Raw genomic sequence first — 27,640 nt, forward strand, 5'->3', positions numbered from 1 at the left:
CCATGTTGAAGCGCCAACGAATCAAACAAAATTCTTCGCAAATACAAGTAAAGCTGAATAAGGATTGCTCAGAGAATAATGTATAATGTACAATCATAACCAGTGATGAGAACCTGAGCTCAGTTCTGATGCAGCAGTTGAGCCTGCACCAGGCCGATTGTAGGTCTATGCACCCCCTTCTTCAAGTCTCCAATGAACATTCCGAGCTCATTCGTCCGCGTCTTCAACGCTGCCGCGAATTGTTTGTTGCGCGCGATGACATCTACTTGCAGAGCAAGCTTCAATCCATTGTAACATGGCACGAGCCGTTGAAGTAGCTTGTCATTGGACACCCAATCCTCGCCTACTTGGCTGAGGTTCTGTCTCTTCAGGCTGGCGAGAAGACGCCGTGCTTGGTACTCGACCTTCTTCTCGACAGCTTCGTACTCGACCTTGTCGACATTGCTACCATAGTCACTCAGAGCGCGAGCAGCACTTAGCTCTAATAAGGTACCAATAACAAGTGTACTCCTCTTGGGGTCATTGTCCAGATCAGAAACAGCATGGTGCGGGTTATGCATCAAAAGGGTAAATGAATTTGCGAGACCGTAAATTTTCGCGATGCCCTCGCCCGTAAATTCGATCCGCTGGCCGGCCAGGTGGAGTTCAAAGAACAGCCGCTCAACGAGAGAAACGTTGTTCAGCGTAAAACCAGTAGTATGTGACTGCTGCGCGGCCATTACGAGGGCGCCCAGCCCGTTTGAGCCTCCGGCTTTCCGAACAAGCCACTCCCAGTGCCTAGGTTGAAAACTTAAACCCGCCTTGTGAAGTCCGCGAAGAAAATTGACCAGATTGGACCAGTCCTTCGTCTCATGCATGAGTGCGATTACGCGGAGGCTGTCCTTTTTTCCTGGGACTTTCCATATGTCGATTGGGCGGAGTTGATACGGCTCTTCCTTCGGGCCGATTGGCACAACGATCGGGTGTCCGGTTAGCTTGCTGGCTAATCTAGGACGATATATGAGATTTCGCTGTTGGACCTTTAGGGAATGGGGGATGAATAGCTCGTCGCGGAAACGGTTGAGGAGCTGGTCGAGTTCCGGGGATTGTGTCGGGGTTAGCGAAGGGATTGCTGTTTGGAAAGTCAACCACCATATTCTCTGTAGACAGGAGAGTGTTTCTAAGCGAGAACTTCCTTACTTCTTGCTGACCAGCTGCGTTTTTGGTTCAGGTTGATGGACTGCTGGAGGGTGCTCGGGGCCTGTCGCAGGACCCTGGCCGTGGTGTTAAGCGCCATTGTGGTTCGCCGAATGTGACCGTAGCGAGATTAGAAAGCAGTAGCCCTGAGATGAGCTATACGGCTGTAGACTTAAGTGTTTTTTCGTCTCATAGGTGTTCGCAATAAGAGTGCCGCAGCGACGACTCGGAGATGTTGGCAGCAGAAAAGTTCCTGGCCGGTCGTTGACCAATGGCAGTGGAACCTTGGCAGAAAATCGGCTCCGCCTGGAGATAATTGTTCTCGCCGACTACGGGGATCTTCCAACATCATCCGCGAACTGCAGCATGGCAAGCTTCTCACAATTGACCCGGCAGCTGGGCTGCTTGAGGTTATCGGCAAAGCCTCAGCAATCTGCTTTTCAGGTCCGAACAATCTCTACGACATACACTCCGAAGCCAGCGGCAGTGCCTTTCCCTGCAAAGCTGCCGAAGCAATTCCTCAACCAAATACCCGTTCGATACCACCCACACGGTATGGACAGATCACTGCATTGTCAGCCTGGGCTATTTCCAATTGGCTAACGATTATTGCAGCGCCTAAGAAGATCAAGGTCCATCCACCTCCTCCATCGGCTCGCGACGCGTGCAAGGATCCTATTGCGGCAGTGAGGGAGTCTCAGTTGGCAGTTCTTGATCCGACGGGCGAACGCAAAGCGCTTTTCGACTACCGAAGGAGCCGTCGAAGTGTGAAAGTCGGCGATATCGTGCGAGTGACGTTCAAGAACGGCGATCCATTCTCTGGTGTTTGCTTGAGTATTAAACTCCAGGGGGTCGACACCTCGTGTCTGCTGCGGAATGAGCTCACGAGGGTTGGTGTTGAAATGTCGGTCAAGGTGTTCAGTCCGAATGTCGAGAGTGTCGAGATCGTCCAGAGGGCAGAGAAGAGGAAGAGGAGAGCGAGGTTGTACTACATGAGGTGCGTATTGATCGAACCAGGACTGGCAGGCCTTTAAGGCCTCTCTCTCGAGGATAGACTGACACTCTCTTCTAGACAACCCAGGCACGATATGCGCAGCGTCGAGAACATCGTTTCGAACTACCTCCGCCAGAAGTCCGCGGTCACAGGACAGAGAACCTCCTACGGAAAGAGGCGGTGATTCGCATCTACTATTTGACTTGTTGAATTGCCCTTGTATTACTACCAGCCTATGTAAATCGAACCTTCGAATATGATGACATCTTGTCGGTACCTTTTGTGAGACTGCTGTTCCTGCACGGCCGGAAATTGCAACCCTTAACTGCGAGTGTCTCGGGGCAATTGTCAAGAGATTTATGGCAAGAATAGAGCGTATGCACACTTCATATCTGGCACAAGTTTCAAGCATCGAGGTCGAGGCGTCCTGACGAAAGACTTACGAATTGCGGTATGTGGACCAATTCTTTCTGTAGGTTTAATGCACAATCCAGGTTGCTTTTTCGGCGCTTTGACTGTCGCGAGTCCCTGGCTCTTTTCCTGCATGTGAGCACATACATTGCGCTTCGGAACGAGGCTCGGGGAGCAGCTTTCCGTGCGCATTGACTGTTCCTGTCAACATGACACTATCCACATGTCTTTCCATTTCTAACAGATTACTATGATTGTATAGGCTTGTCAGTCGGTTTTGAATGATGTCTCGAACATCATGACTGCTCGATAATCACAAAGCGGGGTCTCCAGCTAACCGATGCTCTCGGCGCCAATCCACTATGGCCGCGCCATGCCTTGGTCAGCTACAGGATTCGAGGAAGATTCATCTGATTCTCATGGACCGATTGGATCAATCTCGAATCGAATCCTCGCCAATATACCGGCGTCTTGGGGACGTATCCTAGCGATATGTCTTTCGTTAATCCGTCCGTATGGCTGAGACCCCCAGACAAGAATAACAGGGGTTCTTTAACCCAACCAGCTAAGGCTTTGGCAACTGTTCATCCTGATCGGCATAAATACTGTTAGCCCGAAGACCATGCCATTTAAACTTACTCACCCCGTCTTAACTGCGCTCGCGTGGCGTTGTTGACAGTTGCAGGGAAATTCTCCCGTTCCTAGCTCCAACTCCATGAGGCCATAGGGCTCACGGAGAAGATGGCCCTCTTCTTGCGACAGACGTGGACTTTGACGGTCAAAAATCTTCTGGTTGTCCTTATTCGGCCTCTATTTTCGACCTTGCTTCGAGCACTAATTCTGCCTGTGTGCTTTGTGGCTTTTATGTCTGGACCTCCCGAGCCGCATGAACTATGCGACTTGAAACGCAGTCTAACATGATACAGATCTTATGCGCGCAACTTGTTCATTGAGCCAGCAACTTACGGGATTGGCGAACCTACCCGAGTCCGATCGCTTTCTAATGCGCTGACCTTCGTTGGCGCAGGAAGAAATAGGCTGGTATTTGTGAACAATGGTTTTGTTGATGGCCCAATTGAAAAGGTAATCAACGAGGTCGCGCAGCCGGCGAGGACAGGCCAACAAGAAGTCCACATTCTTTCCGATGAGTCTGAGATGCGGGAGCTGTGTCGAACGTCGCTTCGGGGCATGTCCAGATGCATAGCGGCTGCCGTATTTTACTCGTCTCCGACAGAAGGCCCTGAAGAGGCGTGGAACTACACTATAAGGACAGACGCAGTCCTGGGCGAAGGTATTGATGTTGACAGCTCTGAGAATGACCAGCAAATCTACCTCCTTCCGTTCCAACGGTCCATTGACTGGGCGATCGCACGAACCAACACATCATTCGATTTCGATACTCTTCCGGAAGATGTACTGCCGCCCTGTGCTTTTTTCAGCAGCCTGTAGCTAACCAGACATAGACACTGGAATATCCGTATACATCTCTTAACGAGGAAGAGCGCGAAGATCAAATCCGGACCCGATACATGGGAGCGATTATCGATGTCATTGCCGTTGCCATATTCATAGGAATGGTGGGAGTAACGTACCAGCTTACTGGGTTGATCGCCATGGAAAGAGAATTGGGAATGAGCCAGCTTATAGATTGCATGATGCCGAACTCGTCACCATGGAAGTCTCAAGCCGCTCGATTTTCCGCTGCCCATCTCGCACTGGACATTGTTTATGGCCCAGGCTGGATCATCATGGGGGCAATCCTGAAAGCTGGTGTTTACAGCAGGACATCCGCAGGGATTACGTTGGTATATCACATCTTGGCCGGCCTCGCCTTATCATCGTTCTCCTTATTCGGTGCATCTTTCTTCAAAAGGGCGCAGCTCAGCGGCATCTCTGTCGTGCTGGCCTGCCTTCTCTTAGGCGTGGTAGCCCAGATGGTGCCAGCAAGTAGTAACGGCCCGGTCATAATTCTTGGTCTCCTATTTCCTTCCATGAATTACGTTTACTTCTCAATCGTCGTGGCTCGGTGGGAGAGAGAAAATCTCGCCGCATCTTTAACGGAAGCCGCGCCGAACAACCCTTGGAGCCTTCCTGGCATTGTCCTGTGGGTGTTATTGATAGTTCAAATCATCACCTATCCCATCCTGGCCGCTCTGGTCGAGAGAGTGCTATACGGTACCGCTTCGAAGAATCGACAAGCTTCCAACTCTGACACGTCTGCTGCACTCAATATCCATAATTTCAGCAAGATATATCGACCAGGCTGGTTTTATCGGACAACTGGGAGATGGTTTAGAAGCAACCGTCAAACTGTGCATGCAGTAAACAATCTGTCCCTGGCTGTCAGCAAAGGGCAGATTATGGTCTTGCTTGGAGCCAATGGGTCGGGCAAATCCACTACGCTGCACGCCATTGCAGGGCTAACCAAGTTGTCGTCTGGTGAGATCCACATCAATTACGAGAAGAAGGAACCAAAGCTCGGTTTATGCCCACAGAAAAACGTGCTTTGGGATAATTTAACTGTTAAGGAGCATGTCCAGATTTTCAACCAACTCAAGTGCACCGGAAAAGCTGATCCAGATGGACAAATCATTCAGCTATTGAAGGACTGTGATCTTCACCAGAAGATTAAAGCCCGCTCGAAGGCACTGTCTGGGGGTCAAAAGAGAAAAGTTCAGCTAGCCATGATGCTCACTGGTGGTTCTTCATTTTGTTGTGTCGACGAGGTCTCATCTGGTCTCGATCCTATATCACGAAGGAAGATATGGGATATCTTACTGGCCGAGAGAGGTTCTAGAACAATTATTCTGACGACTCACTTTCTGGATGAGGCGGACTTACTTGCCGATCATATAGCCATCCTCTCAAGAGGTGTTTTGAAGGCCAATGGATCGAGCGTTGGGCTGAAAAATCAACTAGGCTCCGGGTATCGTATTCACGTCCTCAATGTTCCTGGATCCGAGCAGGCCATTAGAACCCGATTCAGCAATACGCGCAAGGAAACCCAGTTCGAAGAGACTGTGTATACAGTTCAGAGCTCCGCAGAAGCTGCTCGCTTCGTCTCGGACCTGGAACAAGAGAGCGTGACGGAATATCGAGTTAGCGGGCCGACGATTGAAGACGTATTTCTTAAGGTTGCTAGTGAACTGGGCTTCGATCATGTTCAGAGCAGCGAGCCAGCAACGCAAAATGCGTCTGAAAACGCTGATGATGTTTCTGAGCTTCGTTCCCTCAATCTAATGACTGGTCGCCGTATTGACATGTTTCTCCAGGCATGGTACCTCTTTCGCAAAAGAATGACTATCCTTCGCCGCAACCCCCTTCCTTATTTTGCGGCTTTTTTGATACCTGTTATTGCAGCTGGCCTGGTGACCTTGTTTCTCCAGGGTGTTCCGAAGCCGGGATGTTCGGGAGAGGACTCCTACCGGACGCCTGAATCTACCATTGCAGACCAATGGGATGATCTACTGCTAGTAATAGGCCCATCAGACAGAGTACGGCCAGAACTTCTCCAGGGCTTCATTACCTCAATGAGTGATAACCTCGTTGTTGACCCAGGAGAATCGGATGGCGCAGGCCAGCTGTCCAACGATGCATCCCACTTCCATACGGTTGACAACTACGCCGAATTCACCGAGCACATAGCATCCAACTATGCCAACGTGACGCCCGGTGGTGTTTACCTTGGGGATTTCCTTTGGCAGCCTACGATTGCCTGGAAAGGAGACAACGCAAACCTTCCTCTTGCGGCGCTCACACAGAATGTGCTTAATCGCCTTATAACAGGAATGCCTATCAACATCGGTTTCGAGTTTTTCGACATCCCTTCGATGCCAGATTTCTTCGATATCCTCCAGCTTATTGTATACTTTGGGCTTGCCATGTCAGTCTATCCGGCCTTCTTTGCACTATACCCAACAGTTGAGCGGCTCAAAAATGTCCGCGCGCTGCATTTCAGCAATGGAGTCAGGGCGCTGTCTCTATGGGTAGCATACATATCATTCGACTTTTGCATTGTGGTTGCATCTAGCGTCCTGGCAATCATCATATTCAGGGCTGTGTCTAACATCTGGTACCATATCGAATACCTCTTTGTGGTTCTCTTCCTTTACGGCCTCTGTAGTACGTTGTGTGCTTACCTAGTATCACTTTTTACAAAATCACAACTCGCAGCTTTCGCCTTCGCCGCCGGCTTCCAGTGCATTATGTTTCTCGTCTACCTCATCGCGTACATGTGCGTGTTGACCTACGCTCCAACCGATAAGATTGACACCTACGTTGATATTACGCACTATACCATTGCCCTTGTTTCCCCGTCAGGAAACCTTCTCAGAGCCTTGTTTACTTCTCTGAACCTGTTCTCGATACTCTGTCGAGGCGACGGTGGCCGTGAGATAGCCTCTTATCCAGGTGAGATAGGTCTCTACGGGGGCCCCATCCTCTACCTAACCGTTCAGTCAATGTTTCTATTTGCCCTGCTGTTTTGGATTGAAGGTGGCTCACCTTTATCTTCCTGGCTACGGCCTAAGTCCAAGCCGCACGACGTCGAAGAGAAAGAGCCAATCGACCGTGACATTGCGGAAGAGATCGCCCGCGTGTCCAATTCTAAGGACAACCTCCGCCTGCTGCATGTAAGCAAGACATTCAAGAAGTTTGTGGCAGTGGAGGACGTAACCTTCGGCGTCGGAACAGGGGAAGTCTTCTCCCTCCTTGGACCAAATGGCGCGGGCAAGACAACCACCATCTCCCTCATACGCGGCGACATCCAACCAACACGCAACGACGGCGAGATCTTCGTCGACAATGTCTCTGTCCTGAGACAGCGCGCTGCCGCCCGATCTCGTCTCGGCGTATGTCCGCAGTTCGACGCAATGGACCAAATGACCGTGCTCGAGCACCTCATTTTCTACGCCCGTATTCGTGGCGTACCAGACATCACCCACAACGTGAACGAAGTGATAGGCGCCGTCGGCCTCTCACCTTTCAAACACCGCATGGCCGCGAAACTGTCCGGCGGCAACAAGCGCAAACTGTCCCTAGGTATCGCACTAATGGGGAACCCATCCGTGCTGCTCCTCGACGAACCTTCCTCCGGCATGGACGCCGCCTCGAAGCGCGTGATGTGGAAGACCCTCGCGGCCGTAGCACCCGGGCGTTCTATCGTCCTCACGACACATTCCATGGAGGAAGCAGACGCTCTCGCTCATCGCGCAGGAATCATGGCTAGGCGGATGCTGGCCCTGGGGACAACGGACGCCCTCCGCTCCAAATACGGGAACATGTACCATGTGCACATTGTCCATGCGCAAGCACCGCATACCAGTGACAAGGACATGGAGAGCATCCGCGACTGGGTGACGGTTACATTCCCGGGTGCTGTGATCGAGCAAAAGACATACCATGGACAGCTGCGCTTTAGCGTCCCCGTGAACATGTCGGACGAGAAGGAAGGAGACGACAACGATAGACAGAGCTTATCTTCCCGTGAGATAGGGACCACCGACGAAATCAATCCCGTTTCGGGCGTGTCAGGTCTCATGGTGTCGGTTCCGCCGACGAGATTCGAGAACCCCAAAGCCAGGCCCAGAGGTAGTATCAGCAAGCTGTTTTCTCTACTCGAGCAGAATAAAGCTACGTTGGGAGTGGAGCATTACTCTGTCAGTCAGACGACGCTCGATCAGGTGTTTTTGACGATCGTTGGGAGGCATCATATTAGGGAGGAGAATTCTGGCTAATCTGACTTGAAGATGTGTATTGCTTTGGGAAGCTTTGTTCTGTATATATGGCTGCCTAGCATATATGCCGATTTCCAATCTCTTGAACCTTCTGCAAGGTAAGTATCTTTGCTATTGGGACCACGGTCTGGGCGGCAATAATTTAATTCAAGCAGCTCTTGTTCAGCGCTGTTTGGTGGTGAAGCCGGCACAAGGGTTGTGGTTAACACCAGGGCTGCTAACTGATTCATCTGAAAAGGGCTCTTAGGTTCTGGTATAACGGTTGTTGAATCCCTGGCTATCTAGGTACTGGGAGACTTACCGAAAGCACATACCGTAGGTCTGCCTGGTTGGCTTTCTTTTGCCTTACTACCTTCCAACGCAAATACTTTTTCCAGTTTCATCGCACCCGCGGGCCTCCTCTGATTGACATCTTCAAGCGACTCACCGAACAGGCACGTCTGTACTTAGCCTACTCTCGACACTCTGTAGACGCCTGGGAGGGCATAGCTCGGACGCGGGCGAGTCAATGACAAGGCGTCCCACGCCCTATGACCAGCTTCATATTTCTGAGTGTCACATCATATTACGGCCCAAGTGCAGGCCGTGAATGGTCATTAGTAGCTTTGTCGATGAGCATTAGACTGTCCAACGACCAATGGAAGAGATTGGAAGTGTAGGAGAGATTCTCATCTTGACCGATGCCTGCCTCACTATATGTAAGTGGCAAACATTGAGCAGTACGGTATGCACTGCGAGCATGTAGTGTAGAAGTCTTTACGCAACTCAGTCTAGATCCAAGTGAATAAGTTCATCTCTTGTCCAGGGGTCCCTGTCGTTGGTCATGCGGTGAGAAAAAGAAACGCGGCTACTGCAGTAGCGCTCCGAGCCCACGTTTTCGTGGCATTCAAGCCCAGACTGCAGGATGGGACTGTGAGTGGTCGGAATCTACTCCAAGTCTCAGGTTGCTTCCAGTCAGGAGGAAAAAGAAAAGAAAGAAAGACTGTCGTTGTTGGGCGTATAATAGTTCCCAAACCGGAAGGGATGAGGCCAATCGTGCATTTTTCCGGTCTTTGTCTCCAAAGCCCGATCTCCATCTGGACTGTCCCTACCTTCCCCATCAACCGGCCTGTTCCTCTGACTCATGGCTATCAACTTCGACTACCATTATTAATCACTTTCTGGGTGCTAGGCATCAATTGGTCCAATTGCTCTCGAAGTTGGAAGGACAGACGCTCAGCTGCTTGGCAACTTTCGAGTCACCACTGACCAGGGCCATGGCCTCCAAAGCCCAGCCGGCTGTCGGCAACTACCGACTCTCCAAGGTCGATGCCTGCGGTTTGCCTGTGAGAATACGACCTTCTGTGCCTAGCGTGAAAAATTCTAACATTTCACTTGCCTGAAGCGGTCCCCGACGCCTTGAATCAAGATCTTCGATCCGGTGGTGCGTGATAGCTCACACGAGGCCGCGAATGCCTGCAGCATCAACAATGCCTAAGCGAATTCAACAGACTCTCCGGAGCACACACGCGGGCGCTATGCTGCATCCGTGCCCAGTTTGAAACCGCCAAATAAGCTACCCTTTTAGCCTCGACCCCAAACCAAACTAGACATCCATGTGGGGTGGATATGTGATTGTGCCTGCCCTGGGGCCTCGGGCTAGAAGCCAGGTGCCTTTGCATTCGCGTTTTTGTGGCCACCCTCATCCATCGAAGTCAGGCTTCTCCCCGGCTCGCCGATTATGGCCCACTCGCTTAAGGACTGGCTACTATAAATTATAGCCCCGGCTGTTAAGGGCTCTGCTTGTCCCCGGTGGGGAAAGCAGTCATCTCCGGCTAGCTTCTGGAATTTCTTTGTCGTGAAAGATTTCTTCATTTATTCTTTTCCCTCTTCTTCATACATCTTTCCATTCAGACCTGTGTATACGACAGCGTCATTGGCATTGCACCCGTGTGCTGCCAAAGCGATGGACGAGAAGCAGGGAGCGTCCACCGGCTCAGATGCAGATACTCTTGATTCAAGCTACGAGCGGAATCGGGAATGGATCCGACACAGCAACCCTCAGGGTGTTGTCTCTCACGACTCCGGCGTGAACGTTGAGAGGGCCGAACAGGAGTTTGCTGAACTGAACAGAGAGTTCTCCAACATCTCTTACCAGGCTCATCGGCTCTCCAAGCACGCCTCTAGGGTTTCGAAGAGCGAAATCCAGAGCAAAGATGTCGAGCGATCTGCCAGCTCAATAGACTCTTTAGAGTCATGGGACCTTGAAACCGCTCTCCGGGGAAATCAAGCGGCCGAAATAGAAGCTGGTATCAAGAGCAAGCACATTGGTGAGTTGACCGAGGTCGATAACACAGTCTAGTGCGCTGACGATAAAGGCGTTATCTGGGACAACCTCACTGTTCGTGGAGTCGGTGGCTCTAAAAGCTTCATCAAGACCTTCCCCGACGCTATTGTGGACTTTTCAAATGTACCCGGGTTGATCATGGATTGGACAGGCCACAGCAACAAGGGAAAAGAGTTTGATATCCTCAAGAGGTTTCGCGGCGTGCTGCAAGCCGGGGAGATGGTGCTTGTTCTTGGACGTCCCGGTTCTGGCTGTACTACGTTTCTCAAGGCAATCACGAACCAACGCTTTGGCTACACCGGGGTGGATGGCGACGTTCTGTATGGCCCGTTTGACCACGAAACCTTCTCTAAAAGGTTTCGCGGCGAAGCCGTCTACAACCAGGAGGATGATGTTCACCAACCGACCCTGACCGTCAAGCAAACACTTGGTTTCGCGTTAGATACAAAGACCCCTGGCAAGCGGCCTATGGGCGTATCCAAGGAAGAATTCAAAGACAAAGTGATTCGAATGTTGCTCAAGATGTTCAATATCGAACACACTGCCAATACCGTTGTAGGAAACCAGTTCATCCGAGGTGTCTCTGGCGGAGAGAAACGTCGCGTTAGTATCGCTGAGATGATGATTACTTCGGCTACTGTTCTAGCTTGGGATAATTCTACGCGCGGCCTCGACGCCTCCACTGCCCTTGATTTCGCCAAATCCTTGCGGATCATGACCAACATCTACAAGACCACGACTTTCGTCTCGTTGTATCAGGCTTCGGAAAGCATCTACAAGCAGTTTGATAAGGTCCTTGTGATTGACAGTGGTAGACAAGTCTTCTTTGGCCCCGCTAGCGAAGCACGAGCGTACTTCGAGAATCTTGGGTTCAAGGAAAAGCCTCGCCAGACTACTCCCGACTATCTTACATCCTGTACAGATCCTTTTGAGCGTGAGTATAAGGAAGGCCGCGACCAGTCTAATGTGCCCTCGACCCCCGAGGCACTCGCAGCAGCATTTGATGAGTCGATTTTTAGCCAGAAACTTGCCACGGAAATGAACGACTACCGCCAGCAGATACAGCATGAGAAGCAGATTTACGACGACTTTGAGGTTGCGAACCAAGAAGCAAAGCGCAAATTCACGTCCAAGTCATCAGTCTACCTCATTCCATACTACCTACAAGTCTGGGCATTGATGCGACGCCAGTTCCTTATCAAATGGCAAGACAAGTTTGCTCTGAATGTCTCTTGGATCACTTCGACCGGTGTCGCGATTGTCCTGGGAACCGTCTGGCTCAACCTCCCCAAGACCAGTGCCGGCGCGTTTACGAGAGGTGGTCTTCTGTTTACCAGCTTCCTCTTCAACGGTTTCCAAGCATTTTCGGAGCTTGCCTCGACCATGATGGGGCGAGCTCTTGTGAATAAGCACCGACAATTTACTTTCTACCGACCAAGCGCACTGTTCATTGCGCAGATCTTTGTCGACGCGACATTCGCCATCGCCAGAATTCTGGTCTTCAGCGTGATCGTCTACTTCATGTGTGGCCTTGTCAGAGATGCAGGGGCCTTCTTCACGTTCGTGCTGTTGATATTTACAGGCTATATCAACATGACTGTCATTTTCAGAACGATCGGTTGTCTGTCCCCTGCATTTGACCATGCAATGAACTTTGTCTCTGTTTTGATCACTTTGTTTATTTTGACGTCTGGATATCTTGTTCAATGGCCAAACGCGCAGGTCTGGCTCCGGTGGTTCTACTATGTCAATCCATTCGGATTAGGATTCGCCAGCTTGATGGTCAACGAGTTCAAAAGCCTCAACATGACTTGCACCAGTGAGTCCCTGGTTCCCAATGGCGAGGGTTACACCGATATGAGCCATCAGGTGTGCACGCTTGCTGGAGGCGAAGCAGGTTCTCCTATTATTCCTGGTGAGAGCTATGTATCTACCACGTTCAACTATAACAGGGAGGACCTTTGGCGAAACTTTGGAATCATGGTGGGTCTCATCGTTGCTTTTCTAGGAATGAACCTGTATTTCGGCGAGGTTGTTCGTTTCAATGCCGGCGGCAAGACGGTCACCTTCTATCAGAAAGAAAATGCTGAGCGGAAAGAATTGAACAAAGCACTAGAACAAAAACGTGCCACTCGGCAATCGAAAGACCTGGGTGCTCCTGAATCTGACACACCTCTCACTGCGAAGCCGGTTCTGACATGGGAGGACGTTTGCTATGATGTGCCTGTGCCATCCGGTACTCGTCGACTACTGCACAACATCTACGGTTATGTCAAACCCGGTAAGCTAACAGCTCTGATGGGTGCGTCCGGAGCGGGCAAGACAACTTTGCTGGATGTCCTTGCAGCTAGGAAGAACATTGGCGTTATTGGCGGAGATATCCTGGTAGACGGTGCGAAGCCCGGCACATCATTCCAGCGAGGCACTTCTTACGCGGAGCAAATGGATGTGCATGAGCCGATGCAGACAGTCCGTGAAGCACTGCGCTTCTCTGCTGATCTTCGTCAATCGTACGACATCCCGCAGTCGGAGAAGTATGTATATGTGGAGGAAATAATCTCGCTGTTGGAGCTGGAGAATCTTGCAGATGCTGTCATCGGCACGCCAGAGACTGGTTTGTCTGTCGAGGAGAGAAAACGTGTCACTATTGGTGTTGAGCTGGCTGCAAAGCCAGAAATGCTCTTGTTCTTGGACGAGCCCACTTCTGGACTGGACAGCCAGTCTGCGTTTAACAGTAAGTTTCCTTCCGACTCTGCCTGTAACCTGTTCTGATTGGATTAGTCGTTCGATTTCTGCGCAAGCTTGCTGCGGCCGGGCAGGCTATTCTATGTACCATCCACCAACCGAACTCAGCTCTATTCGAGAACTTTGATAGGTTGCTGCTTTTGAAGAGCGGAGGTGAGTGCGTGTACTTTGGCGAAATCGGAGAGGATTCAAGTACACTTCGCGCCTACTTCCGGCGTAATGGTGCAGAGTGTCCGCCTGATGCCAATCCTGCTGAGTGGATGCTTGACGCCATTGGTGCAGGTTCGACTCGCCATCTTGGAAACCGGGACTGGGTGGAGTTTTGGAGAGCGTCGCCCGAGCGGGAGCAGATCAAACAAGATATCATTGAGATAAAGCGTCGACGTGCTGAAGCGATCAGGCAGAACCAAGCGACGAAGACGCCTGAGAAGGAATACGCGACGCCGCTCTGGCACCAGATCAAGACTGTTTGCAAGCGGACCAACATCGTCTTCTGGCGCTCTCACAAGTATGGGTTTACTCGGCTGTTCACTCACTTCAGCATCTCTCTGATCACCGGTCTCGCGTTCTTGCAACTCGACGATTCTCGGGCTTCGTTACAATACCGCATCTTCGTCCTGTTCAACGTTACGGTCATTCCAATCATCATCATTCAGATGGTCGAGCCCCGATATGAGATGTCGCGATTAATCTTCTATCGCGAAGCAGCGTCAAAGACTTACAAAAACTTCGCCTTTGCCGCGTCCATGGTCGTGGCCGAAATTCCGTACTGCATCATGTGCGCAATCGTCTTTTTCGTCTTTATCTACTACATCCCCGGCTTCCAAGGCGCCTCGGATCGTGCAGGCTACCAGTTCTTCATGATCATGATAACCCAGTTGTTCGCGGTGACGTTAGGTCAAATGATTCAAGCTCTCACCCCAAACAGTATGATTGCATCGCAGTGCAACCCCCCACTCATGATCCTCTTCAGTTTGTTCTGCGGCGTCATGATTCCTAAGCCCCAGATGCCGAGGTTCTGGCGAGTCTGGTTCTACGAGCTCGACCCGTTCACCCGCATCATCAGCGGAATGGTTACGACAGAGCTGCACGAGCGCGCTGTTGTTTGTACCTCTGGGGAGTATAACCGGTTCCAAGCCCCAGAGGGTCAGACTTGCGGCGAGTACATGCAGGCATTCTTTGATCGCGGTGGTATTGGATACCTTGCCAACAACGCCACCCAGAACTGCGAGTACTGTGCGTATAGGGTTGGAGATGAATACTACCAGGCCTTTGAGATGAGCTTCAACAATAGGTGGAGGGATCTGGGAATCTATGCGGCTTTTGTGGGATCGAATCTGATTATCTTGTTCCTGGCTGTAAGTTTCTTGTTGAGGTGGACCTTGCTTGGATGATTGACTGACTGTGGTAGGCTCGCTACCTGAATTTCAACCGGCGATAAGACAAGACAAGGCCGTGAGATGGACGGGGTATGCGGTGGATGTAAAAAAGTATAGGAGTACATAGAAATAAGTCAATCTTCAATCTAGGAAATCTCCTGCACTCTGCTTATCATGTCACCCCGGGTTCTCCCCGCAAATGGGAGTGGAAGTCTCCCCCCACGCAGCCCCCACCCACCACTGCTGCTCCTTTCCCTTTCCTCCTCCTCGTCCTTGGTCCATCGTCACCTCCTCTTCCTCTGCACTTCCATTGATTTTTCCACCTATCAGTCCTTCTTCCAAGCAGTTGCTCGGTCATCGTCCGACATTCCCTGTCACCCTTCTGTTCCTCGCATTCGATCGTGACTCGTTCTCTGCCTACGGAATATCGTCGGAGCTGCAGTACTTGTAAGACAGTCATGTATCCTCGCAGATATGCCGATTCCAAGCTTTCCACCACCCCCACGCCGTCAGCAAGCCATGGGGTATCTTGACGATCCCCGCAACCCCCTCCCTTCGCTGTGGGTAACGCTGTGGATCTCCTCTCAGAGCTTCCATGTCTTTGACGTATCCCGGAGTACTCCCGAGTCATTCATACTCTGACCAGGGATAACTTACCTTGGCTATATGTTACTAACTGCGTGCGGGGAGAGTTTGTTGGAGCAGGACATGTCCGAGGCCAGCCCAACTTTATTCCTCGTTCCCAACAGAAGGATATATATGACGCTGCTCCAAGGTTCTTTCACTTGTTTCTGCTGTCCATATTCGGCTCGAACCGACACAGACGAGCAAGACAAGAAAAATGGGCATAACATCGCGTCTCCAGTCGCGCGGCGGCTCCGACATCACCAAGGATAACAACAACACACCTACTGCAAACCACGAGGAAGACGCACCGATCAAACCGGCCTTTACAAGCGGAAGAGAGGGCGATGTTGCTCAGGCGCTGTTCAATAGCCCCGATGAACTCCATGAGGAGGTTGACCCTTCCGAAGCGCGGAGGGTGCTTTGGAAGATTGATTTGATGATCCTGCCGTATTTGGCTGTTTGCTATGCATTCTTCTATATTGATAAGGTACGTTTCTCTCTCCTTTGATCGTCTGATGGGATGCTCACTAGGTGATATGTAGACTACACTGAGCTACGCGGCCATCTTCGGAATCAACGAGGACTTGAATCTTCATGGAACGCAGTACAGCTGGCTGAGTAGTATCTTCTACTTTGGTTTTCTGGCTTGGGCACTGGTATGTGCGAGGATATGAACAATTGATGATATGCTAACCCTGATAGCCTACCAACCTCATGCTGCAACGCTTCCCAATTGGTACGTATACCATGCTACAGCCTGCTCAGACAGAATCTAACCCTCCCTAGGAAAATATCTTGGCATCAACATCTTCATGTGGTAAGTCTCCCTCCATAAGATCCATTAAATACCATCATTAAGAACCAAACCAGGGGCGTCTTCCTCATGATCCAAGCAGCATGCCACAACTTCGCGACCCTCGCGGTCCTCCGTGCCCTGGGCGGTGCCGCCGAAGCCTGCGCTGACCCAGCCTTCATGCTAATAACGAGCATGTGGTACACACGTCGCGAGCAACCCGTTCGCATGGGTCTGTGGTACACAGCAAATGGCCTGGGTATTGCCCTCGGTGGTTTGCTGGGATATGGAATCGGGAATATCAAGGGTGCGCTTCCGTCGTGGAAGTACGAGTTCATCGTCATGTAGGCCTGCCCAATCCCTCCCCGGAAGCTCCATGATAAAGCCCGGTATCGTGGGCATGCTAACAACTGTGCATAGTGGAGCGCTCTGCTCAGCGTGGGGCATCGTTATGTTCATCTTCCTCCCTGACTCGCCTGTGAACGCGCCGGGTCTCACACCGCGTGAGCGCCGGATTGCCGTTGAGCGGTTGAGAGAGAACCAGACTGGTATCGAGAACAAGCATCTCAAGCCTAGGCAGGTGCTCGAGGCGTTCACGGATTATAAGATGTATTTCTTTTTTGTGCTGGGTTGTGTTTGTATGTCTTTTGCACCATCTCCCACTGTATAAAACTGATAAATGCCGCAGGCAATATTCCCAACGGCGGCATCTCAAATTTCGGCACAATCATCATCCAAGGCTTTGGATTCTCAACACTTGTTACGACCCTAATGCAGGTACGAACCGCACACCCACATCACCAAACCAGACCAAACAAACCCCTAACAAAGAAAACCAATAGATCCCATACGGCGTCCTAATCGCCATCTCAATCCTAACTTGCGTGTATCTAAACGATCGTTTCGAGAACCGCCGATGTATCTTCGTCCTGCTCTTCCTAATCCCCAACCTCGCCGGGGCATTCGGACTGCGGTTCGTCCCTGCTGACCAGAAAGTTGGCCGATTGATCTGCTACTATCTTACCGGGCCGTATAATGCTGCTTTCGTCTTGATTCTTAGCATGCAGATTGCTAATACGGCTGGTATGTATTCATCAATCAGGAATGTTTTAGTGCTGTGGTTTGGCTCGGGGGGCTAACGTGGTGATGTACAGGACACACAAAGAAAGTCGTCACAAACGCTGTCCTGTTTCTAGGTTACTGCACTGGAAACATCGCCGGCCCATTCTTCTACAAAGAGAGTCAAAAGTACGTCCTTCAACCCCTCACGCCCATCTCACCACCCGTACAATAGCCCTAACAATGATCCCTCCACACAGACCCACCTACCCCCTCGGTATTTGGTCAATGATCGTGTCGCACCTAATCGAAGCCGTGCTGATCAGTGCCTTGGGCCTGCTATTGCGCCGGGAGAATAAGAAGCGCGATCGGATCCAGAGCCAGATGGAGGGAGGCCTTGAGGGGAGGGATCTGGGCGCCACGGCGTTTTTGGACTTGACGGATAGGGAGAATTTGAAGTGCGTTTTCTACGTTGCCCTTCGCCGCCTCTCTTTCTGTTATTACCTTGTGTGTGGAATTGAGGTGTGTGAGGTGGGATTGCTAATTTGGTTTGGTAGTTTTCGGTATATTTATTAGAGGTCGGTCTTGGTGGATTGGCTTGGATGGATGGATGGTTTCGAGAGGGGAATGTGCGAGGTGCGAGGAAGCGGCTTGCCTACTAACACGTACTCATGCAACTATGCTATCCGGTCTGATGAGTACGTACATGGCTGTTTGGAGTTATGATGAGAATATGAATATGAGACGAAATGAATGAATGAATAGTTAGTTTCTTGAAGACTGCGCAGCGTACTCATCTACATTGGGTGTATGACGATGTCAAAGCCTCTTGGGCAGCAGGACCACGACGCTATCCTCGAGTATTGTGGTTGTTCGGGACACACCCCGTCTTGACATATTCAGGGTCAATGTCATGCATTGGATGTAGCATCAAGCCGGCGAAGAGACGAGCAGAGCCCAACCTCATCTCCACCCAGCCGACGGTCTATCTTGCGCCGAATCTATATTTCTTATCCGGTTTTGGATCTGAAACCTACCGGTCGTGTGGCCCACGTCGGGATGTGGAGATGAGATATGAGATATCTGCACAGCGAGCTGCAGAAGCCTCACAGCCTTAGAACAACAGGGATGCTGATCCCTCGGCATCCTGATCCCAGGTAAGCGAACCCCGGGGTGCATGTGCATGATGATGCACTGGCAGAGTAGCGGAGAATGGCTAATTAGGGAGTGAGTTCGCCGTCTTCACCCTGATTCTCCTATTGTCCTCTCAGCTCGCAATTGTCCGTTGAAGGACCTGCATTGCCGTGTCGAATGCAGTTGAACCGTGGTTATTTCCAATGGTGATCTATGACCTCGGTCAATATATGCCCGAGTATGATCATTCAAGAGTGTGTCCAACAGCTTAAATAGCCCACAACCGTCTCGTGGAAAAACAGTGTAACAGCATCCTACACCAAGGCAGTTGCAATGGCACGAGTGATTTTCACCTCTATCCTCCTGCAAGCTTTCTTCGACTTCGCTGCCGGTCAGTATCTTGACTGGAGCACGTACAAAGCAAACGGCGTCAACCTGGGCGGATGGCTCGTCCAAGAATCCACCATCGACACGACATGGTGGGCACAGTATTCCAAAGGCGCACCGGATGAATGGGGACTCTGCGCCAATCAAGGTTCCTTATGCGGTCCCGTCCTCGAACGCCGCTATGCGACTTGGATCACTCCCGCCGTGATTGACCAGTTGTATGAAGCCGGGGTAAACACGCTCCGCATCCCGACGACCTACGCTGCGTGGATCGAGGTACCGGGTTCGCAGCTGTATTCCGGTGACCAAATCTCGTTCTTAAGGAACATTGCCACGTATGCCATCACAAGGTATGGCATGCATGTCATTATCGATGTCCACTCGCTCCCTGGCGGGGTGAATGGGATGCCGTTTGGCGAGGCCGAGGGGCATTTCGGCTGGTTCAATAACCAGACGGCTTTTGGCTACTCGCTCGATGTTGTCGACGCGGTGATCAGTTACGTCCAGGGTTCTGGGCACCCCGAATCGTATACAATCGCACCAATCAATGAGCCGGTCGATAATCCGGACTTGTCGTTCTTTGGCACCCCGCTCGCGTTGACTGACGATGGAGCTGCGTGGGTTTTACAATACATCCTTGCTGTGATATCTAGGGTGTCCGCGGTCAATCCCAGTATCCCGGTCATGTTTCAGGGCAGCTTCCGAGGGGAGGCTTATTGGTCTCCGCAGCTTCCAAGCGACGCAAATGTTGTGTTTGACGTGCACCATTATTATTTTGCCGGTCGGGGAACGACCAGTCAGAGCATCACAAGCTACATCTGCTCCGACGCTGAAAAGTCACCAGGCGATGGCAGATTTCCTGTATTTATCGGCGAGTGGTCGGTACAGGCCGAGTTGGACAACACATTGGCTGGACGGGAGCGTGCATTGAACACTGGGCTGTATGCGTTTGCGGCTCACACTCGGGGCAGCTCTTACTGGACAGCCAAGTTCTTCGGGAACGCCACAGTTGACGGCGAGGGTACGCAGGCGGACTATTGGAATTATCTGGCGTTCGCGGAGCAGGGCATGATCAATCCTAGCGAAGGAGAGGACGGATGTTCTTAGTTCGGAGATGTCGTATTTCACAGCCACCTAGTCAACTCCGCTATTTGACTTTGTTTTTCCCTGCGTACCCCAAGGTAGTGGCGTTGCAAGTGCAACGTGTAGGAACTCCGCAATTCAACCCCGGATCGGCTCGAATTTTAGCATCTCCGTAACTGCGGGGGGTTGCTGATCTGGTAAGAGCGTCGACTCTATAGGCTTCAAAGTTGGCAATGACAGAGTGAGCCTGTGAGGGTGCGATCAGGGCGCGGCCTGGCATGAAACGACAGCGGTCTGGCATCTGCACAGGAACGCGCACCACGGTCAAGAAATGTGGACGACCATGGTAAGAGTGGGCTTCCCATGCCAATGGCGTCACCGGTAGTATCCGATGAGAGATGTCGATTGACGATGGCTCAGGCTCATTTTTGGGAACCCCGCCCTTTTGCTCCACGCGGTGAGGAAGATGGAGAGGGACTGAGGAGCGATTCCGAGCGAAGGAGGGTCAGTAGTCGCTCGCTAGTCAGTGACGTAGTGCCACCGCCAGGAGTAGTACTGTAAGTGTACCGGTACGGAGTAGAGCGGTCAACCCATTACTGAGATCCCACCCACTAGTAAGACGCATATTTAGAACTTTATTTTTAATTGCACTTTATTAACGTGTTAACTTTAATAATATATAACTCCCCTAATTTTTTATAAAAATATTTGGTAAGTAGTTATTTAGAATTAGTAAATAAAGATTTAATAAAATATTTAAAAAGTTTATTTAAATAAGGGCCGCGAGTTGCTAGTAATACTATTTAATTTACTTATACTAAATTTTTAATTATTTTTACCTAGTTTTAGTTAGTTAAATGGCTTTAAAATACCTAAAACCAAGAATAATAAGCTACTTAATAAAATTAAAGCTACTAAAATAAATACTTTACAGGAGGAAGCCTATTAAATTTTATAAAAAGATTTTACTAGGCGCCTATAAAATAAGCTAATACCACTTGTAATTACTTAAATAAAAAAAAATTAAAAAATATAATAAAAAGTAGCGGCTAAGTATAAATTACCTTTAAAAACTTTTTAGTATTATATAAATAGCTATTAAACGTGTTAAACTACTTATACTTTAAAATAAAAGCTATCCCTAATTAAAAAGGTATTTTTTAGGCGTTATATATTACGCTGGGTTAGATTTAACTTTTTTTTTAATATTAAAATACTATAAAACGCTGCAAATATTTTATATAAGTAAAAATACTAATAGTTAGGCTATTTATATAAGCTAGTTAGTATAAACTAGTACCGGGCCTTCCTGCGGAGAAATAAAAAATTTATAATTATATAAAGTAAAAAGCTTAAATATAAACACTAGTATTAAGCTAATTTTTAAATTTTTAAGTATTTTTTGGAGCTATTTAAATATATTAAAAAAAAATATAAGGTTAACTTTTAAAATATTTAAAACTTTAATAAAAAAGGCTTTATGCACGGAATTCCACGTGGCTATTAGCATGTTATTTTTTTTATATAGCTTATAAAAAACCACGGAGGATTTACTATAGTTAAATCTTAAGGTAATAATTAAATATTTATTATAAAATATTACAGGCTATTTAGCTAGTATTTATCCCTAATAATTATTTTTAAAGGCAAGGAAATTAATCTAAACTAGCTAATAATATTTACTTTAAATAAAAAGGTGTTTTTTATAATTTAAAAAAAGAAATATAATACTATAAAGCTAGCACTTAACTAGCTATATAATATTTTTATTTTATAAATTTTTTATATTACCTATACTTAACATGGTAGGCATGTTAAATCTCCTCCCCGTATCTTGTTATATAACAGCTATATATTTTATATTAGCTTTAAATTTATATTAACCTGCTAGGATTATGGTATTATTTTTATTTATTTACCTTTTTATACTACTTATCTTTTTTAGCTAATAAATATTAGAATATTTAGCCCTTTAGCTACTTGGTATAATTAAAAAATATGTTAAAAGTTATAAATTAGCTAGCGTAATATTACTTAATAAAAATTCCTTAAAATTTTTTAACAGGCCCGGGCTAGAGCCATGTTTATAAATAATATTAAATTTATTTTTAAGGCCGCGGGGATTTAGCCTATTTACTTAAAAATTATATATAAAAAAGCCAGGATTAAAAAGCTAAAAAAGTAAAAGTTACTCGCGGTAAAGACTGCGGATCTTGCTAATTTTATAACTAAATTTTTAGGATAAAAAGAAAGGCCTTTAAAAAGCAAGAATAACATGTTATACTAGCTTGGTATATTACTTACTAATTTTCCTAGCACTTAAAATTATTTAATAAAAAAAATAGTGGTTGCCTGGGCCTTCACGTGTTATAATTTCTTTTTTTTTTATAGCCACGGCCGGTAACTTTAAAATAGCCTTTAACACTAAAAAAAGCTTAGCAAGAAAAAAATTAAGTAGTGTAAATTCCTATAACTTGGCAAGGTTATTAAGCGCGCTAATATTAAAAAGGCTTAAGTAAAGTATAAAAAAGTAAAGTAAAAAAAGGCTACTATCGCGCTTAAGCGGGCTAGGAAGAAAAAAAAATATAAAAAGGCTAAAATACTTAAAAAAAAAAAGAAAAAAAGGCGTAAAATAAAGGTGGAGAAACAGCGCTATTTAAAAAAGATTACTAATAAGAAGGTTAAAAAAAAAAGCGCCTTAATAAGCTTGCTAAAAATAAAAAAAGGCGCCTTAAAAAAATTACTAAAAATAAGGCTAAGTAAAAAAGGGCTGCAAAAATAGTAGCTAAATATAAGGCTAAATAAAAGGCTAAAATCTTTAAGTAATTTACTAAAAAAGCCTGGCTGTTAAAAGCTTTATTTATTTTTTTATTATTTTTTATTTTTATTACGCTTTTAATACCTTTGCAAAGTTAGATATCCAGGCCTTTTTTGCCTTTATTTTTAATATTATAAATTAGCTATATAAACTTAACTTTTATAAGCTAAATACCCTTAACTTTAGCTATTAAAACGCCTAGTTACCCTAGCTACTATAAATATAATAATTTACTGGCTAAATATAGGTTCCCGGACTTTTAGTTAAATAATAACTTTAGGAGTTTTATAAACCCCCCTTAGTCTTATATAAAGTATTATAAAGGCTTTTTATAAAGCCTTAATATACCTATTTATAGTGGCTTTAGGCTTTATAAAGCGTCTTTATTTAACTAGTGCTAAAATTTACTAAATAATATAAATTTATAGTTAATTAAGGTTAAAAATTTAACCAAGACTAGCTAAAAAAACTACCCTAATAAAATTTTTAATAATCCTGCTATGTAACTAATTTAAATAAAAAAAAATATACTACCTAATAAAAAAGATTTATAGCTATTTAACATAGCCTAAATTATTATAATATTATTAAGTTTATGTTATTAATATATAAATTTAGTAAATATTAATTTTAATATTATCTTAAAAATAAAGTTCTTACTAGTGGGTGGGATCTCGGTAATGGGTTGACCGCTCTAGGCACTTTCAGCGCCGAGCCACCACGGGCCGCCGGCGATCTCTCTCTGCAAAACTCTGCACAATCGGTCGTAAGATAGTCGAATAGCATGACTTTGTTGCAAGCTTCTTTGTCTCCTGATCCAATACCCATGATCATTGCCTGGTATGTCTACGGAGGTCTCTGCACCGTGCCATGTCTCGTGGCCGCATTCATTCGCGGAGGGCGTCATCGCTCCCAGGAGCTTAGCATCCACAGTTGATCCACCGGCGACCACTTGTGATAGCAGAAAGAGTGGGTATCTAAGTGGCCATCCTCGGTGGGACGCTCGCTGCCCTTTATAACGTCGACTCTTCCCTGATTGATCCTTGATTCTGGCTTTTGTCACAGAAAACATCATTGTGAAGGAACCCGTTGTGCGAGCCTGATTTCAACCCTCCTTCCGCCGTCTGCTCTCTCTCCCAGACCTCTCTCTCCCACCTCACAGCTTTTCGCCCACGCCTGCTCGCTTCTCTAATCTAATCGACGGACTCATTGCCGCATTGGGAGATCATCATTATGTCACGAACAACCGTTCTGCTCATCGGAGCTGCGGGTGAGACCGGAGGTTCAATCGCAGCTGGACTTCTTGAATACCCAACCTACGTAGGTCGTCACCATTGGGCATTCTTTCGCCGCGAAACGCGGGTTTCTGACTTTTTATCGCCATACAGGAAATTCACGCCCTTATCCGACCCCGTTCTGCCCAGAAACCCGCAGTCCTCGCCCTGCAGGACAAGGGCGTTCACATTCGCAAGTGCGACCTGAAATCGTCAGAAGAGGAGCTCGAAAAAGCGCTCTCCGACATCGATGTCGTCATCAGCTGTGTCGGATCGGCTGAACAGCAGGACCAGATTCCTATCGCCAATGCAGCGAAGAAGGCCGGTGTCAAACGATTCATTCCCTGCGGTTTCATCACGGTTGCACCGCCAGGTGGGATTATGTGGCTGAGGGACGAGGTAATTATCCAATTTACCATAATCTCCAGCGTTTACTGACAATCGTTCAGAAAGAAGCAGTTTACAACCACATCAAGCAGCTCCGCCTTCCCTACACCATTATCGACATTGGCTGGTGGTACCAACTCTCCTACCCCAGACTCGAGTCCGGAAAGGTCGACTATGCCATGACAGCATCCAACAACGAAATCGTCGGAGACGGCAACACACCCATGGCTCTGACTGATCTGAGGGACATCGGGCGTTACGTCGCTAGAATCATTGCCGACGACCGCACATTGAACAAGATGATCTTCGCGTACAACACAGTTCTGACGCAAAACGAAATTTTCAACCTTCTAGAGGAGATCAGTCAGGAGCAGATTACTCGCAACTACGTAAGTGGAGACCTGCCGGTCCCCTTAATTTCAGCCCCGCACTAACCTGATATCAGATTTCGGAGGAATTGGTTCAGAACAGAGTACTTGCCGCCCGTCAATCAAGCGAAACCTATCCATTCGATCCCGTCAAATTCATCCCTCGGTATCTTGCCGAATACCAGCTCTCTTGGGGCATCCGTGGAGACAACACTCCGGAATATGCCAAGTATCTTGGTTACCAGTTGGCCAAGGAACTATACCCCGATTTTCAGCCTATTGACTTCAAAGACTACCTTACCGAAGTCTACAAGGGAACAGCGAAGGGAATCTACACAGACCGGACCATCTCCAAAGCCCAGCAGCGCATGTTCCCTCGAAGCGAGTCCACTGATTCGCTGCAAGGACGATTCTTCCCCAGAACCGAGTCTAGCGACTCTCTCTACATGTCCCGATAGACCACATCCGTTGCAAATGCAGGAACATTTCACGAATATCACGAGACGTGTCAACGGGTCTCAGCACTTGTTTTCAACATAGAACGATTTACTTTCTGAAGACTTCTTGATACTTTGCTGTTTATTTGGCTACTCGTCTTTTAGAATGCGGCGTTTCGGACGTGTACGAGGTCTAAGAGATCTTATATACGTGTGGTATTATTCCTTTATTTGGTCATAGATATATGCAATAGGGATTATACATTTCCTCTTTCACTTATCATTGAGCTTGGGCACACGTTGCACGAGTACTAACCAGTCTAAAAGCCTAACAACCATGAGGAAGGTTACGACGCAGGTGGACGGGTCACCGGGCGAAGACCCCCCGCCCAAAAAGGAAGGCACTCGCTATGGCGTAACTCCGGCCTCAACACTCAACACTCAACACTTCCTGTGATTATATCATTTCTACGAACTTAGAATGCCACTATCACTTTACACCTATACAGATTTCAGCCAGATATGTCACAAGCGGAGGCATCCAGCGGTTCGCCAGAGTCGCTCGAAGAAAATACTCCACAGGCGACGGAGTCGACGCAAAGCCAGCACTCATACCAGCTCAATCCGGATGCTGGCCTCAAGCCGTATCAGATCACACTCATAAGTTGGACTTACCTCCTGGGAACCATAGATGAATAACACTGATCGTCAAAGCCGTCGGAGGGGCAGTCAATTCCGGTTTGTTGATAGGATTGGGGGATGCTTTGTCACGGTCAGTGCTTCTCTCATGAAAAGACAGTTCGACTCTAACCAAGCGTTGCAGATCCGGGGTAAATCCTTCGTCAAGCTACATTCCGCGCGCTAATTCCAGTAGCCAGCCTCGATCCTGATCTCCTACACCTTTGTCGGCTTCATAGTTTTCATCGTCCTCTCTGCACTCGGCGAGGTGGCTTCTTTTTCACGAGAGCCAACCACCTTACACAGTCAAGCGAAGCAATTCTGCGGTCCGTCATTGGGCTTCACGCTAGGATGGATGTAAGCTTTCTCCGTCTGTCTTGATATTCTGGGACTGATGAACGATTGTCTGGAGCAGATATTGGCTGAAATACATGATGGTTATCATCAATCAGATCACTGCGGGCATTATGGTTCTGTCCTTCTGGACTAAGCTTGGAGCTGGGCAAGAGATCGCTTACATTACGGTCTTTCTTTGCGTCATCTTCAGCATGAACTACTGGAGTGGCCGATTCCTCGGTCGTTATGAAGTCCTGATCTCGTCTTTCAAGATTGCCATAGTGTTGGGACTCATGATTTTGTCGATTGTTATCGCCTTTGGTGGTGGTCCGAACCACAAAAAGGGCTTTCGTTATTGGAGAAGGCCCGGTGCGTTTGCCAATGAGGAAGACAGGACCGCATTGGGGGTGTTTCGCGCAATATTCAGAACATTTCCGGCAACAACTCTCTCTTACCTGGGGACCGAGCTCATAGGAATGGCTGTGCTGCACACGCGAGACTCTCGAAAGGCAGCAGCTCGAGCAATCCAGCAAACATTCTATCGCATCCTGGCCTTTAACCTCGTCATTGTCACTCTGCTAGGAATGGCGATCCCTTACGACGAGGACGTACTAGAGCTGTCCATATACACATCCAAACGCAAGGCCATGGCATTTGTTGTAGCTGTTCAGATGGCCCATGTGACTGTGCTGCCAGATATACTGAACGGTTGTATTCTTATATTTGTTGTCTCCTCAGCAAGTAGGGCCCTCTGCATGGCAACCAGAATTATCCGGGAGCTCTCCTTTGAAAAGAATGCTCCTCGGTTCCTTCGCCGCGCCAACAAACGAGGTGTACCAGTGTACGCCCTGGGTGTAAGTTTTGCTCCAGCCTTCTTGGGATTTCTGAACCTCCTCAGTACATCCGGGCGCCTCTGGGCCTATCTCGTGAACCTTGTGACCATGTTCAGTATATTGACGTGGATCTCAATTCTCATCGTCCATATATCCTTTGGACATTTTCGAAAAACTCATCAAATTCCTCCTGAAGACGTCCCGTTCAAAGCCCCGTTCGGTATCCTAGGATCATGGGTCGCTCTTGTGCTCTGCATCTCTATACCCCTCATGCGAGCAATTGAGCTGTCTGATAACAATTTCTACAGCAAAGGCCTGGATGTTGGGGCTTTTGTTACATCATTTTTGGGAATTCCCCTATACTTTGCTCTTGTCCTGGGGTACAAGGCTGTATACAGGCGAAGGAGACGCCGTGCTCGCATGAAGGCACCCGCATTACCCACAAGAGTGCGAAGCCTCGATACTGAAACGGACGGCGCAGGACTAGGCCGAACAACAACCAGAGAGAAGGCACTATGGAGGAGTCGAATCATCCCTGTATGGTTGATATGAGATGTAACAGCGGCATCCAATCTACGCTCGATGCTGCAGGTGCCAGCCTGATTTTTAACAGCTACGCTGCACATATGGCATGCCACTCATAGATCAATCAGATGACTA

At 48.2% G+C, this 27,640-nt stretch overlaps 7 protein-coding genes across 7 annotated transcripts; 6 read left to right on the top strand and 1 right to left on the bottom strand.

Moving 5' to 3' along the window:
- Window positions 1-119: 119 nt before the first annotated feature.
- On the bottom strand, window positions 120-1,276 carry DSM5745_10540 (uncharacterized protein; the record flags this gene model as incomplete). Its single annotated transcript, XM_026752556.1, has 2 exons — window positions 120-1,111; window positions 1,180-1,276. The coding sequence occupies 2 exons, from the start codon at window positions 1,274-1,276 to the stop codon at window positions 120-122; spliced, it is 1,089 nt and encodes a 362-aa protein (XP_026598999.1).
- A 266-nt stretch (window positions 1,277-1,542) lies between these two features.
- DSM5745_10541 (mitochondrial 54S ribosomal protein bL19m) lies at window positions 1,543-2,354 on the top strand (the record flags this gene model as incomplete). The annotated part of the gene is made up of 3 exons (XM_026752557.1): window positions 1,543-1,729; window positions 1,792-2,173; window positions 2,249-2,354. The coding sequence occupies 3 exons, from the start codon at window positions 1,543-1,545 to the stop codon at window positions 2,352-2,354; spliced, it is 675 nt and encodes a 224-aa protein (XP_026599000.1).
- Window positions 2,355-3,322: 968 nt separating this feature from the next.
- Window positions 3,323-8,316, top strand: DSM5745_10542 (putative ABC transporter; the record flags this gene model as incomplete). The annotated part of the gene is made up of 3 exons (XM_026752558.1): window positions 3,323-3,447; window positions 3,508-3,994; window positions 4,045-8,316. 3 exons carry the CDS (start codon window positions 3,323-3,325, stop codon window positions 8,314-8,316), a joined length of 4,884 nt encoding a protein of 1,627 aa, XP_026599001.1.
- Window positions 8,317-10,261: 1,945 nt separating this feature from the next.
- On the top strand, window positions 10,262-14,828 carry DSM5745_10543 (putative ABC transporter; the record flags this gene model as incomplete). The annotated part of the gene is made up of 4 exons (XM_026752559.1): window positions 10,262-10,625; window positions 10,674-13,376; window positions 13,424-14,745; window positions 14,799-14,828. 4 exons carry the CDS (start codon window positions 10,262-10,264, stop codon window positions 14,826-14,828), a joined length of 4,419 nt encoding a protein of 1,472 aa, XP_026599002.1.
- A 779-nt stretch (window positions 14,829-15,607) lies between these two features.
- On the top strand, window positions 15,608-19,873 carry DSM5745_10544 (putative MFS allantoate transporter; the record flags this gene model as incomplete). Its single annotated transcript, XM_026752560.1, has 11 exons — window positions 15,608-15,880; window positions 15,936-16,049; window positions 16,096-16,129; window positions 16,180-16,210; window positions 16,264-16,530; window positions 16,607-16,824; window positions 16,875-16,963; window positions 17,029-17,269; window positions 17,341-17,434; window positions 17,506-17,703; window positions 18,682-19,873. The coding sequence occupies 11 exons, from the start codon at window positions 15,608-15,610 to the stop codon at window positions 19,871-19,873; spliced, it is 2,751 nt and encodes a 916-aa protein (XP_026599003.1).
- Window positions 19,874-23,900: 4,027 nt separating this feature from the next.
- Window positions 23,901-25,154, top strand: DSM5745_10545 (aromatic alcohol reductase; the record flags this gene model as incomplete). Its single annotated transcript, XM_026752561.1, has 4 exons — window positions 23,901-23,987; window positions 24,056-24,340; window positions 24,391-24,717; window positions 24,774-25,154. 4 exons carry the CDS (start codon window positions 23,901-23,903, stop codon window positions 25,152-25,154), a joined length of 1,080 nt encoding a protein of 359 aa, XP_026599004.1.
- Window positions 25,155-25,470: 316 nt separating this feature from the next.
- On the top strand, window positions 25,471-27,532 carry DSM5745_10546 (putative amino acid permease; the record flags this gene model as incomplete). Its single annotated transcript, XM_026752562.1, has 6 exons — window positions 25,471-25,586; window positions 25,643-25,797; window positions 25,848-25,905; window positions 25,957-25,963; window positions 26,008-26,168; window positions 26,227-27,532. 6 exons carry the CDS (start codon window positions 25,471-25,473, stop codon window positions 27,530-27,532), a joined length of 1,803 nt encoding a protein of 600 aa, XP_026599005.1.
- Window positions 27,533-27,640: the final 108 nt, after the last annotated feature.

The sequence above is a fragment of the Aspergillus mulundensis genome (genome assembly GCF_003369625.1).
Source record: "Aspergillus mulundensis strain DSM 5745 chromosome Unknown scaffold_15, whole genome shotgun sequence".
Taxonomy (NCBI): Eukaryota; Fungi; Ascomycota; class Eurotiomycetes; order Eurotiales; family Aspergillaceae; genus Aspergillus; species Aspergillus mulundensis.